The 14,142-nt window shown below is 41.6% G+C and overlaps 1 protein-coding gene across 2 annotated transcripts in view; it reads left to right on the forward strand.

Annotated features, from left to right (window-relative positions):
* The first annotated feature begins 9,996 nt into the window (after positions 1-9,996).
* Positions 9,997-14,142, forward strand: part of HTRA3 (HtrA serine peptidase 3) — a 28,824-nt gene continuing 24,678 nt past the window's right edge. The window contains exon 1 of one of the 2 annotated variants that reach the window (XM_075569984.1): positions 9,997-10,798. In XM_075569984.1, the coding sequence (XP_075426099.1) occupies positions 10,393-10,798 (406 nt within the window). In that variant the 5' untranslated portion in view covers positions 9,997-10,392. The remainder of the gene's footprint in view (positions 10,799-14,142) is intronic. The other variant, XM_075569994.1, reaches the window with a different exon arrangement.

Here is a 14,142-nt window from a genome sequence, read left to right on the forward strand (position 1 = left end):
TCTTCTTTCCCCCACGCCTCCCTGCCACCTCTTCACCTGCTAATGGTGTTAACCTATCTGATTTAATACTAACTAACCTTAACACTTGCCCCACAAATCAAGCACCCCAATAGCCTGCGCTCATGGCTATTGTCCCACACCCACAGTCACTCCTACCACCCATTGTGATCAAGCCCTGCCATCTACAGCACTTATTCCCTCATCTGCTGTCTCTGTAAGTCTCCCAACATACCACTTAGATTATAAGCTCTTCGGGGCAAGGATCTCCTTTCCTATTGTCTGATTTTTCTGCACTTATTGTTGTTTGATATAGGAAATGGTGCTCAAAGGGATCACATGTGACTCTATAAAAGAAAAGTCTTCTTTTTATTTCATATAAAATTTCTTAAATTCCTGGATGTTTAATGAATGTCCAATATGCAATATATGTAGTATAACACAAAGATGGGTCTGTGTCTAGTGATGTCCACTTGACCACCCACAAAATAAAACACAGTAATATCTTCCCAATCTAGTGTCACAGTATAAAGTTCCTATAATGACAACAAAGGAACGAAGATGGGTGGTGGCGCACAGCCAGGAAAAACCTCCACAAGGGTAGGCAAAGGTAGCTAGAAAATTATATTTATTGGCACATTGAGTGGATAAAAAACACTATAACGCGTTTCACGCACGGTGGCACTTTATCAAAGAGATAATCACCTTGATAAAGTGCTTAGGCACGAAACGCGTAGGTGCGTTTCATCTAGCTTCACCATCTTGTTTGAGCTTGCAATAAATTGATCTTCATACTAGCGTGGCCCTGGATTTTTTAGCATTTATTTTTGTCCGCTTTTTGGGTTATTCCTTGCTGTGTTCTGCATCTCTCTACAGTTGCTGCACTTATTGTATTATTATAATTCCCAGAACTGTATTCTTTGTGAAACGCTGAGTACACTTTTGGCGCTATATAAATAAAGTTATACATACATACAAATAAAAGGTGAAAGGGAAAATAATGAACTAGAAGCAGATATATGAGTGGAACAGCAACTACGTAGTCAAGCAGTCATAGGATCAGATTGACAGCTTATTCCTAATAAAAGGCAGGTATAGACATAGAGGCATACATCTAAAGTACTGGAAAAAAATAAAATTGAGCTGACCAAACTACCTAGAATAAAACAAAGTCCAAAATCCAGCAGCCTGAGCAAACAGGGCTCATTCAACAGTTCAGCAAATCAGCAAAGCTTTAACCTTCGAAGCATAGTCTGTGGTCACTGGTGATTCTTGCTACTCCAACTATCTGAGAATAGGATAATCCTCTTTTCAGTGGTGGCATATGGCAGATGCTCGTGCGAAGAAGTGTGTTCTTATACATAGGTTTCTGAACAACCCTGGTCTGAAGGCCCTCACTGGTTCCCCTCCCCAGGGGACCAAAATGTCAGGCTCTAGTATTATGATGTGTTATAATAAATATCATTTTTATTCTCCAGCGCTGATCTCGACTGGAATGGTCTGAAGGACCTTTTCAGCGTATCCAAGTGAATGTGCTGCCATCTTGACTGTAACCAAATATCGATAAAGGCATGCATTGTATGCTCCCGCCTAATACAAAATGACGCTATAGCTAGAAAGTAAACGGCTCTGATAAGAGACCTAGAAAGACAGATGACATAACCAGTATTTAAAAAAAAAAGAGAGAATCAGATCCAGTCACTTGGGATGGCCCTGCAAGGGGTCTAAAGTAATGCAAAAAATATCAAGGATTGGTGCTAGGACAAAGAATACGGTCAAGGAGTAGTGATCATGAAAAAATGAAGTCAAGCACACCAAAAATAAGGAGAATTCAAGTAACAAAAAAGGTAATTTAATGACTTAAAAAAGTAATGGTAGCATCCAACGTTTCGGAGCAAACAAGCACCTTCATCAGGGATGTACCATGACTGTTTTAAGTAATTAAATGAACTTTTTTGTTACTTATTGAATTCTCCTTATTTTTGGTGTGCTTGACTTCATTTTTACACAACTGGTATTAATGCAGATAATCTACATGTTACTTGTTTCCACAAAATCTTACATGGTAATAAGCTTATAGAAGCAGAAAAATTAAACAAATAAGTAAGCTTTCTTTCAATTAACTATCCCTAACACTAAACTGCTTGGGCAAGGCACTTGTACAGACTTTGCTTTAATACCGTAAATGTTTTTATGTGCATGTAGCTCGTGTGGAGTTTAACAATGCTTTGTCTTGCTGGGCTCCATATGTCCATATTTTCCCGGACAAGTGCGGCTTTTTGATAGAAGGTCGCCGTCCGGGAGAAATGTTGAAGTAACTAAAAATGTCCGGGAACGCCGACCACGCATGCACAAGTGATGAGCGCCACACCAACCACGCATGCACAAGTGATGAGCGCCACACCAACCACGCATGCACAAGTGATGAGCGCCAGACCAACCACGCATGCACAAGTGATGAGCGCCAGACCAACCACGCATGCACAAGTGATGAGCGCCAGACCAACCACGCATGCACAAGTGATGAGCGCCACGCCGGCCACACATGCACGAGTGATGAGCGCCAATCGCGCATACATGAGCGATGAGCACCGACCGTGCATGTACAAGTGCCGACTGCACATGCACAGTTGGTACTCATCGCTCGTGCATGCGCGGTCGGCTTTTGGTGTCCTCTTTTTTTTATATATGGACTTACAGTATGGTAACCGTAGTCTTGGCGTAGAGTTACCGTAGCCTGTCTACATTTGTAAATAAATCAATCAGGTTTATAGTATCCCATGGGTATTCGTTAACATTGTTATATTAGTCAATTGGACTTATTATTTTCACCTTCAACATTTTCATCATAGAGTCAAAGGCAGTGAGAAGGTGTTTGGACCTCACTTTGTATAAAAGGCTGATATAACCCTTTTACATATTTAAATGTAGTGCAAAGTGATTTATTTCCAGAAGTATTTGGTGATATGTTATTCATAGAGCACTAAGTAAACCCAAATATGTCACCTTGCAGCCGAGATGTATTTTTTGGATATAGTTTTAAAGTCAGGCAGTGGAAACATTATTTGGATGCTGAAACATCTGCAATACCAATGTATATGTGTCTGGGATTTGGAACAAGAAGTGATTTAAGTGGATGAGGAATATTCCTGAGCAATTACCCTCAATAGAAAAGCAGACTTTACTTTATTGGTTGGCTGGTGAGAAGTGTGTATTTAGCTATACCAAAGAGAAACTTCAGATGCAAATAATAAAAGGTAAAACCAATACATTTGGTTTATTAGATGGGTGAATAAAATGAAATGGCACAAAATCAAAGCAGTGGAGCTTAACTAAAAACCAGAGAGATCTAAATTTGGGGAGTACCTTGTGTACAAGATGGAACACCCACATCTGTAACTAGAATAGTTTCCCTTTTCATTTGATTTGACAGATCTTACGAACTATACAGCCTGCAATGGAAAAATAACACAAGGCTATTGAAGGCTTCTATAAACTACTTCGCTTGTTTCAAAATCTAGCGTTTGGCACTGGATTTTGGGATTGGTTAGATTCAAATAAAATGTAATAATTGTAACTCTTTCTACACTGTCAGTGCTGTTCACGTCTACAGAAAAAGAAGAGCAGTAAATCTAAACCGCAAATCGTTTCATTAGTGTTCTATAATCTTTTCAAATGTTGAAATATTAAAAGTACAATCCAAGATGCTTTATTTTAAACACACATTTTTTGTTAATGTCCCCTTTCAATAAACATTTGTAATGCTCAGCACAGTGATCTTATCCTTTCTTATTATGATGTAGCGCTATAGGGATTTCTGTTTGTGGTTATAGTATTTGATTTTTGCAGATAGGAGGCAAAAGCATAAAACCATATTGGAGAGAGAGAGAGACTTTCAATGTAGTAGTGTCTCCAGTTGTATATATATCCCCACCCCCAAAGTCCCACCAAATAAGTTATGGAGGCATGCCTGTGCTGAAGAAGGAGCACACCTATTTTTGTCCCTGTTCTGTTATGCCGTCTCCACCTTTATACATATCCAACATGTATCACTACAATGAGTACACATACCTGTAGTCCCCCTGGGTTCCTTTTAAAACAGACCACTTCCACTTCCTGGTTGACAGTTTAATGTTCCTTGTGGAGCACACCTGAGATACCTGTGAGATACGCTAATAACTACACTGGCGACACATCTTATTCTAACACTTCCCGCACGGCAGGATGCGTGCGGGAAGCGTGGTGACGCGGCTTGTCGCGGCGTCACTGTGACGTCACAGTCACGTGCGCGCCCGGCTTCCCCGGCTTCCCCGACACCCCTGGAGTTTAAAGTGAGTTAAGCGGGGATGTGGGGAAGCAGAGGGGCAGAGCAGGAGCCGGGTTCGGGGTCGGGAAGGGGGGCTAAAATGCGCACGAAGTGGAGGGGGTGCGCGGGCAACACCCGGCGGCACGCGGTCTAGACCGGGCGCTAGCTGGAGGAGATCCCGGAGTGCCGCCGGTAAAATTTAGAATAAAGTGTGTCGGCACAGTAGATTAGCTACATATGTGGGATAGAGAAGCATAACTAATAAGCTGTCTTCTGCCATGAGACACCTTCTGGTGCAGGAAGAAACCTTATAGTCCATTTATTTGAATATGCTGTAATATATTCCAGCACTAAGGGTGCCTTATGGCAAAACACTGCTTAGTGAATATGGCCCACTGTCTTTATCCTTCATCAAATTAGAAGTGCAAAATCAAGTCACAACCTCACTTTGTTATATTAGTTTCTCTCCACATCTGCTTTATCTGATTTAGTTAAAGCTTTTGTTTTATTTAATCTCACCTTTATCAGGAAGTAATACTTTGAAAGTTGCCTCTCATTTTCAAGAATGTCGTGGGCATAGAGTTATGATGACAGATACATGGTTACAAATACATAGTTACAAATATATGGGTACATTAGGTGAACAGGGTTATATATTATTTATGAAAACATTGCATTACATGATTAGGTGAACATATAAATGGGAGTAGAGGGGTGCTAAAGCTTAGCACCCTTTTGTGCATCTGACCCTGTGTTTTTAAGAGCTACAGGACGAAAGCCTTTTTGCCTTACAGCCTTATATAGTTCATTGTTGAGAATAAGCAGGGCCATTTGTAAAATAGGATGGTTAAATAGTCATTACATGTAATCAATTTAAATATTTCACTGGTCCTTAATATATGCAGCTATATTGTGGTTGATATATTGGTTATCTTGAATTCTGGTAAAACTGATGTTGTCATGTAACTGGGGCAGATAACCTGCACTGAAAACGACAGTATTAAGGACTGTGTTGCCATACGAAAACCAGTGATTCAATTCAGCCCGACTCATGTCTATACAAACTCTTAGGCCAAACAGAACTACTATTCAATTATGTGCAACATGTAAAATTGAAAACTTAAAGAAAAGCTACCTTTTTCTTAATACATTTAAAAAAAGGGGGAGATTAAGTTTGTGAGTAATAATACTTCGCTGTGAGAAAGTAAGAGGATTGGTCAATGACTTTAACCCCTCTCTTACCCATCATAATTTATCTAGGGCCTGTACTCAGTGGCAGATTTTCCAATAGGCCTGATAGGCCTGGGGTAGCAACATTTTGGGGGCAGCAAATTTCCTTTTTTTCCCCCCATATACAGAGACCATACTCTCTTCCCCACCGATGGCCGGGGCAGAGCGTGGGGCCTCTGTAAAGTTCTTACCTTCTCCTTCGTGCCGCCCTCCTCCTTCAGCATCGCGCCGTTAAATGATGCTGCGACATCACATGGTGTGTGACGTCACATGGCATTGGTTTTCCAGGGTATCGCGACGTTGCTCATGTTGCCATGGCGATGCGACACCATGTGACGTTGCAGCGTCATTTGATGCTGCAACTCTGAAGAAGGAGGAGGGCGGCACTGCAGAAGGAGCAGCACAAGGAAAGTGCCTATGAGCGGTAGATTTTTAAATCTGCCACTACCTGTACTGTATGTTTGTAGGCAGGAGTCCAGTTGACGTTGACTGGCTTTGTGGGTAAGAGAACATGGAAAGCTTGGACTAGAACCAAGACTCCACAACATGACAAATACAGGCTTCAGCCTTCCAAATGCTAGTTTCCAGTACTTCCCAGTATCAAGCAATGACTGAAACGCTGAAAAACACATTACACTACACTTTGACCATGGACTACCACTTTAAGTCACTTTTCCAAGATGTGCTAAGAATAGCTGACATTTTTTATATCACTGTGTAATCAAAACAATTCTAACATTTTATATATACATATATAAACAACATTTGCTAACATTCACAGTGCTTGTAGACTTTCATTTAAAAGACAAATGAGCATAAATTGTTATGAATCACTACATTTATTAAAATATTAAAAATAAACACTTATAAGCCCTCCAACTGGTGTAAATGTTTCGTAGCTGTTATGGCTTTCTCTTTTAAGACATCGGTTTAAAATATTTACAAGGTCACTTTCATGCATGTTTTATTACTTTCTCCCTTTGCTTACTTTTAGCTGCTATAAATATTCATGTTTGCCTACTTTACAGTCACTTCCAAAAGTAAAAAAGTCTCGCTATGCTTACTCTTTCTACAGGAAGAATGCAGGCAAGAAAAATATAATAAAAATTGGGTTTCACCCAGGTGTGTGCGCTTCACAAAAAGTGACTTTACAAGAATGCTGTCCATTGTGTAGAGATTTGTATACTGTAAGAAGTGCTCAAACATATAATTGTGAAGGTTTAGCTATAGTGTTGTAGGAAAATGTTTCAACACCCTTCCTGTATGTAGAGCCAGGGAAACATGTCATTGAATGCCTTATGGAAATGCAGAGAAAAAACATAAAGCATAAAAAGTTTCCATTAATATATTTTTTCATACCTCTCATGAATTACTTTGATGACCCTACTAAAAGCTTTAAGAAATCACGCGGTGTATACCTCGGAATACCCATGTGATAGCGCGAGATTACTTCCAACCGTACCGCCTTAAGACGCGAGTGCAGGCGAGTGCATAAAATGGCGTTTTAGTGTTCTGGCTTATAAACACCTGAAATTGACACAGTAGCACAGTACGGTACACATTACAATTCATTCATTTTATTGCATATAATTGCACACAATCCCTAAAATTCAAACAAAGCAACAGCGATAAACACGCGTGCCTGGGGCGATTGGCTGCGTTCATGCCACGTGGAGTGCAGCAGCGCACATGAAACCGGCGCTGTGATGCCTTAAAATAACAGCCGCTGCATCTATAAACCATTAAACTCACATTAGCAAACGTGATACCCTCTACTATTCAATATCCCACTTTGTCCTCCAATGCAACTACAACACACATCACTGCGAAATGCTCAAAGAACTAGATTGGTCATCACTTGAGTCTAGGCACAAAGTTCACCTTTCCTGTCTTGCCTTCAAATACTTTCTGGGCAAGCTAACTATCTATCTGAACAAGCTCCTCACCCCTACCACATGCAGCACTTATCATCTGAGATCTGACTCCAAAAGTCTGTTCATGGTCCCAAGGCTCAACAAAGTATCCGTCCGCTCCTCCTCCTACTATGCACCCCACAACTGGAACAATCTACTGGAGACTCTCACAGCCGTCACCAGTCTAAGTTCTTTCAAAACTAAAGCTGAAACACATTTTAATCTAGTCTGTAACTGTTACATAAGCCTATAACATATATTATCTTTAACTGTACATTCAATGTCTTGTATATAATGTTTTCCCTGTTCACTTAATGTAACTATGTACTTGTCATCATAACTCTATGCCCAGGACCTACTTGGAAACAAGAGATAATTCTCAATGTAATACTTCCTGAAAAAAACATTTTTATAAATTAATTAATTAAATTCTAAATATGGTTATAGTTTTCCAGACAATTACATATAGTGTATGCACAAAATGTTGTATACATGGATCACTATTTTGGAACATACATAACAAATGCTCAAAAAGAGGTCAAACGTATAGATTCACTCAGTTTTATTTGGGATGCACCATTACAAAAGATAATGGGCTATATTTACTAGGCAGCCTTCAGACATAAAACTCTTTACAATCAATAGGCTGTAAAGTGGTTCCCAGCAATGGAAGATGTCTTATCGCAGATGAATATTTAGTGAATATGGGGCAAAATGTGCACCCTATGTAAGGGTAACAAAATGTCCCGTGTTTCTCTTGTTTCATAATCAGCAAATTCAGCTAAATAAGTAACACAAGAGATAATTGATAAAATAACTATGGGAAGAGAACATCTGGTGGAGTACTGTTATTTTGAATGTTTGCAAAATGTCCCACCCAAAATCTGTTCCCATGTGCAATATCATTAAGTCAAGACATATCATTGTCCTGTAATATCACAAATAGTACTGTTATATCCCCCATGATTCAATATTATGTAAATAGTGATATTCCCAATGATTCAATACCACACGATTTTGTTCATGTCCAGTCATCCTAGATCAGTTGTATCCATAAAAGTATACAACAAAAGATAGGGATGCCCAATGCTACATCTAATTGACAAAACATATAAAGTAATAAGTATAAAGTTTAAATACTTCAATAATAATAATATTTACTTGGTTATTTAGTTTAACCCTTTGGCCAAAGCATCATAACCCTGCATACCACGTCAAGGTATAACCAAAATTAATGTAGGTCCTACACTACACTGTGAACCCTTCCTTTTGTAACGAAAACCATTGGTTTTTCAGACACAAGGTGACACAGTGTGTGCTCATTTGCATGTCATTTCCCAGAATCCCTTGATACAGTGGAAGCACTGTATGCTTGGGATAATGGTGAGAAAGAAATTAAGTAATACAATAAAATGGCTGATCCAGGTGTTATAATCAAATTATATGCAATACGTAGGATCAGCTAGTGCTCAAGCCTTGGCTGAAACTTTGAAGTGACCTTCTAGATGTGCCTGTAACCTACTTACATTTTGTAAGGGTTTTTAACCGTTTTTTTTATATCATTAAATATCAATAGCAATATTACGTATTGCACTATGGGTTTTGCACCCTTTTTTTCTTCTATTTGATAATGGTGAAAGGCAGGGTTGCAGACCTGTCTAAGACATGTGAATGTGCTCACAAGTGATCTTTTTATTTGCTATATGCAATACGGTGGAGGCTTCTTGTTGCCTTTTTCACCCACCGTAACTTAAAAACGTGTGTGTGTGTGTGTGTGTGTGCGTGCGTGCGTGCGTGCGTATACACATACATATACACATACACAGTATTATGCATGTAATGCCATTGGGTGCAATAAAGTGTGTTACATCTGTATGTATATTGTGCATATATGTTGTGTGTGTGTGTGTGTGTGTGTGTGCATATATGTATAGCATGCACTGTGTATGTAGTGTGCATGTGTTTATATACTGTTTGTTCATGCATGCTGCGTACATCTGATGTGTGTATTTGGTCTGTTATCCTGTATGTTATGTGTTTCTGTTGTGTATGTATATGGTATGTATATCCAGTGTGTCTGTTTATTGTGCGTTTACATGTGCACGAAGCTTTCTTATTGTATGGTATGTACATGTGTGTACAGTGCGTGTAGCGTGAATCTATGTTTGGTTTGTGGGCTGCCTGGTTGCTGAGCCAGTTGGTTGCTCTTGCCCACTGGGCTACAATTTGCAAGCAAGCCCCTAGCAGTGACTGCAATTTAGTTTTCATCATGAAACATTATAAAAAATGAAGTGAGATGCTTTGAAAGTCAGATGGAAGAAATGCAGCCAGGGATAAAGAGGGCTGCCAAGTACCAGTGGGAACAACATTGGCATAAACAATGCAATGCCACCTTCATGCCCGCACTCTCCAGTGTCTGCCAGGCGCAGCTTGAGTGGTTGTGGTGGGAAAGGTCCCTCCTAGTGTAGGCTGAGCATGGGAAGAGTCCAAGCTTGACTTCTCCAGCCCATATACTGTACCTCCCCCCTCTCCCAAACCCCCATACACAGCTGTTATATATAACAGTGTCTGCTGCAGCTCTTCCCCTCAGTCTGTGCTCACTCACACGCTCCATCAATCACAGAGAAAGCAGGTCTTATCCCTGATCCCTAACACCCAGCCCTGCCCTGGGAGTGAGACAGGCACAAGAATAATTGGGCTTTGCATGATTCCTATTTGAAAATCCCAATGGTTTCGGTGGGTTGGTTTTCCCTGTTATGATTATCCGAGTTTAATTTGGCTGCAGAGTGGGAAAGACGCAGCTGAGGGATGAGGCAAGCCTGAGTGAGACTGTCTGGAGAAGACCTCTTCTTCTTCTGTCCCCTGAGCAATAAGAACCTCTCCCTGCTCTGTCACCACTCTCCTGCTTCAGAGGATCCTCGCCCATTGCTCGCAGTGTGAGGCAGGATGAAGCTGGCTGCCTCCCTCTCACTCCTCCTCCTGCTCTCCCTGCTCCGGAGCCGGGGATCTGCAGACTGCCCATCCCGCTGCGATGTGTCCAGGTGCCCGAGCCCCAGCTGCCCCAGCGGGTATGTCCCTGACCGCTGCAACTGCTGCCTCACCTGCGCTGCGGGAGAGGGCGAGGGGTGCGGCCGGCAGGAGGACCCACCGTGCGGGGACAGCCTGCTGTGCCAGCCTCCGCCCGGCAGGAGAGGGGTCAAGGGGACGTGCCAGTGCAAGCACAGCTACCAAGTGTGTGCCAACGACGGGCAGACCTACGACAACCTGTGCCAGCTGAAGGTGGTGAGCCGCAAGGCACTGCAGCAGGGGATGCCCCCTTTGGTGCTGGTGCAGAAGGCGGCATGCCAATCGGGTAAGGAGGTGCATGCATGGTGTGGGACACTGGGGGCAGTTGCAGGTGACAGTGCCCATAATTAACTCTTTCGGGGCCAGTGCAACGGGATATGTAGAACTTGTTCCCAAAGTAAAATAGCTGCAGTGAGTAATGGATAATATTCCTAGGTCAACCACAAATACCTCTGTAAAATAAGCTACACAAGAACATAGAAAGGAAGAGTGTGTCTGTCTGTCTGTCTGTCTTGTAATGAATTGCTTCTGGCAGAGAGAGTTTGAGGCAAGCTTCTCAACTCATGGTAAGCCAAATCCTGAATATCCTAATATTTACTCTTCACGGTTCACATATAGTACATGTAACACACACACACACACACACACACACACACACACACACACACACACACACACACACACACACACACACACACACAGACACAGACACAGACACACACACACACACACACACACACACACACACACACACACACACACACACACACACACACACACACACACACACACACACACACACACACACACACACACACTGTATGATCCTTTTTTTGGTCTTGGGCAGCCTTGCAAAGGTGTCAAATAGCAAAAAAATGGAAGATGATCCCTAGTGGTGCTGCAAAAAACTGGGTGATTTGACTCAATAATTATATATACAGTATAGTGGCAAATGCAGAGCAATAAAGTTCATGTGTGAAAAGAGTCCAGAACCAACATAGTAGGCAATATTTGGGACGTTTCAATTATCCATCCAATGAGCCCAGTTGAGCCGCACCCCCCCCCCCCCTCCCCCTTGTGCAAGCAAGGGTCCCCTCCACTGTCCTCTCCAACAGGTGAGTGGAAGCCCTCTACCACTCTGGCTAAGGATAGATGATGTAGGTGTGTGCCGAAGTTATAGCAGTGCTCACGATACCATCCTCCTGCCAGGTGCCGTGAGCGTGTTTGAATTCCGATGAACGATGCAAAAGGAGAGGAGATGTTTGAAGAAACAGAAGAATAAAAACAGCAAAAAAAAAAAAAGATGAGGGGCTGGAGACAGTTAAAAATAGAATTATTTAATGGAAATAATCTCCAAAACAAAATAGGTGGGCGATTATGCCCATTAAATAATTCTATTTTTAACTGTCTCCAGCCCTTCATCTTTTTTTTTGCTGTGTTTATTCTTCTGTTTCTTCAAACATCTACCTCTGCAAAGCTGTCACCCTGCTTCCCCACACTTATTGTTACAAGCACTATTACTTGATGGCAACCTAATCCCTTAAGTAGCATGTTGTCCTGATAAGGTTATCACCCCTTACACACTTACTCCCCTTACAAATGTAGCCTCATTCCCTTGCATAGATATTATTTAGATACGGTAGCTATTACACTTCTGTAGGCTGTTCCCTAAGGGTAACTGACCTGGTTAGTAACTACCCTCACACATTTGTATTGTTAGTTACTGGGTTACTATATATTAAGAGCTGTCCAATGCAGTTTACCCAGATATGTTAATTTGTTATCCCTAACAAAATGAAATTCCTAGTAACACAAATTACTACCTGAATTGTAGTTCCTCAGCTCATACAGTTGATATGGACAATGACCAATTTCATGGAAAGGCTATTATAGCGCATGCCTCATGCCATCCATATCATTATTCCCCTCCCCCCAGACAAAATAATTTAAAGCAGGTTACTCTCAACTCTCATATTGGGATTGCCACTAAAGCTGGACGTTTGCCCATCCACTGTTATGAATAATTACCCTGATAGATTATATAGTGCTAGAACAAGAGGTCATGCTAAGAAGAAACCTGAGGGTGGGAGGCTCACTAGACATGAGGAAGTCCTTCTTTATGGAAAGGGTAGTGGATTTATGGAATAGCTATACATTAGGACTCCCCTAGTTTAGTCCTCCAGAGCAACCAATAGGTCAATTTTCCTTTAATTAACACTTAATTCACCCAATTAAACCATTGTTTGTCAGATGGGCCTCTGCCAGCCCATGGGTTGTTATAGCTCTAATCATCACTAAGATAACTTGCTAATTACATGTTTAATGAAAACCTAGTCTGTTGGTTGCTCTTGAGGACTGAGCCCATGTACCCCTTCCTGAAATCATGGTGTGAGAAAGCATAGTTTATCACCAGACAACTTTTATTGTCAAGGGCTTTATCTCCTGTATTGAATTGTAAGGCACACTCTGCTTCCATTGATGTTTCACATTCTAGGACATCTTGCTGCCTTATGTAACATGTAATTAACTGCATTAAGTCTATAAAGAAAAGGAAATCATGTTCAAATGAAAAACATATTCATAGTGGTTTTGAACAATTCACATTCCTAGCCCAGTGCCAGAGAACTCTATTTTTCGATTTTGCACATGTTTCACGTGGATAAAAGATGCCTCCGATACAAGTTTCCCAACAGGCTGATGTGGTAGCAATTTTAATTTTATTTTGGCAAATAAGTGCTGGTGAGGATAATAAAGATTGATAAGACAGTTCAAATGTAAGTACATTATTGGTGGACTTCAGGTGGCCCGTGGCCAGATGGACTTAATGAGTGACCCTTAACCACAGCCATCTCTCCCCGCCGGGTGCAGAGGGTGAGGTGATGTTGCTGCCGTGGATCTGAGCTTCTCCCAACTCCCTTAGGTCAGCTGTTTTGTGACAGTGTCACACTCCTCTCCTGTGCTCAACTCTAGGTTTAAGGATCAGGAGATAAGTGGGAGGGACAGCATTAATAAGTGCACTGGCATGAAGCAGTTAACTAGACGGGGAGGAAGGCATGTCTACCCTCGACTGCAACACCTGCTTCCCGTGTATCGGGAAAACAGAGAGTTACAGGTACAGGTACATGTCACCTATTCCTTCTCCCATGTGACATTGTTTCAACATATGTTACTCCATCTTTTGCCGCCTCTCAAGTGTTTTCTGTTCCCGACTTTATTTTTGCCTATAGTTTTCAGCATCTGCCCCTCTAATTTTCTTATGCTCTTGCCCAAAAGCTTCACACTTACAAAGCAGAGCACTGTAAATACAGTTGTTACAGGCACAGACCCTACCCAAACATGCTTATAATCTATGTTTTGGTGCCAGACACACAGGGAAATAAAGTAACTTTCTCAAGGCCACAAGGACCTGACACTGGGATTCAAACCAGGCTCACCATTATATGCATTCCTTCAAATACTTTAATTCAGAAACATGTTCACTCAGAATGTGATGGGGAATAGTGCATACAGATGTAGCGAGACTAGGCTTTGTCCATAGTAGAACGCACTAGCTTCCGTGCTCCTCCTCCCCGGCATCACACTTGCAAAACAAACTTGTTTGTATTGCGAAGCGCCGCTCTCCCTGTAGTG

Source organism: Ascaphus truei, chromosome 1 (assembly GCF_040206685.1).
Source record: "Ascaphus truei isolate aAscTru1 chromosome 1, aAscTru1.hap1, whole genome shotgun sequence".
In the NCBI taxonomy this organism is placed as follows: Eukaryota; Metazoa; Chordata; class Amphibia; order Anura; family Ascaphidae; genus Ascaphus; species Ascaphus truei.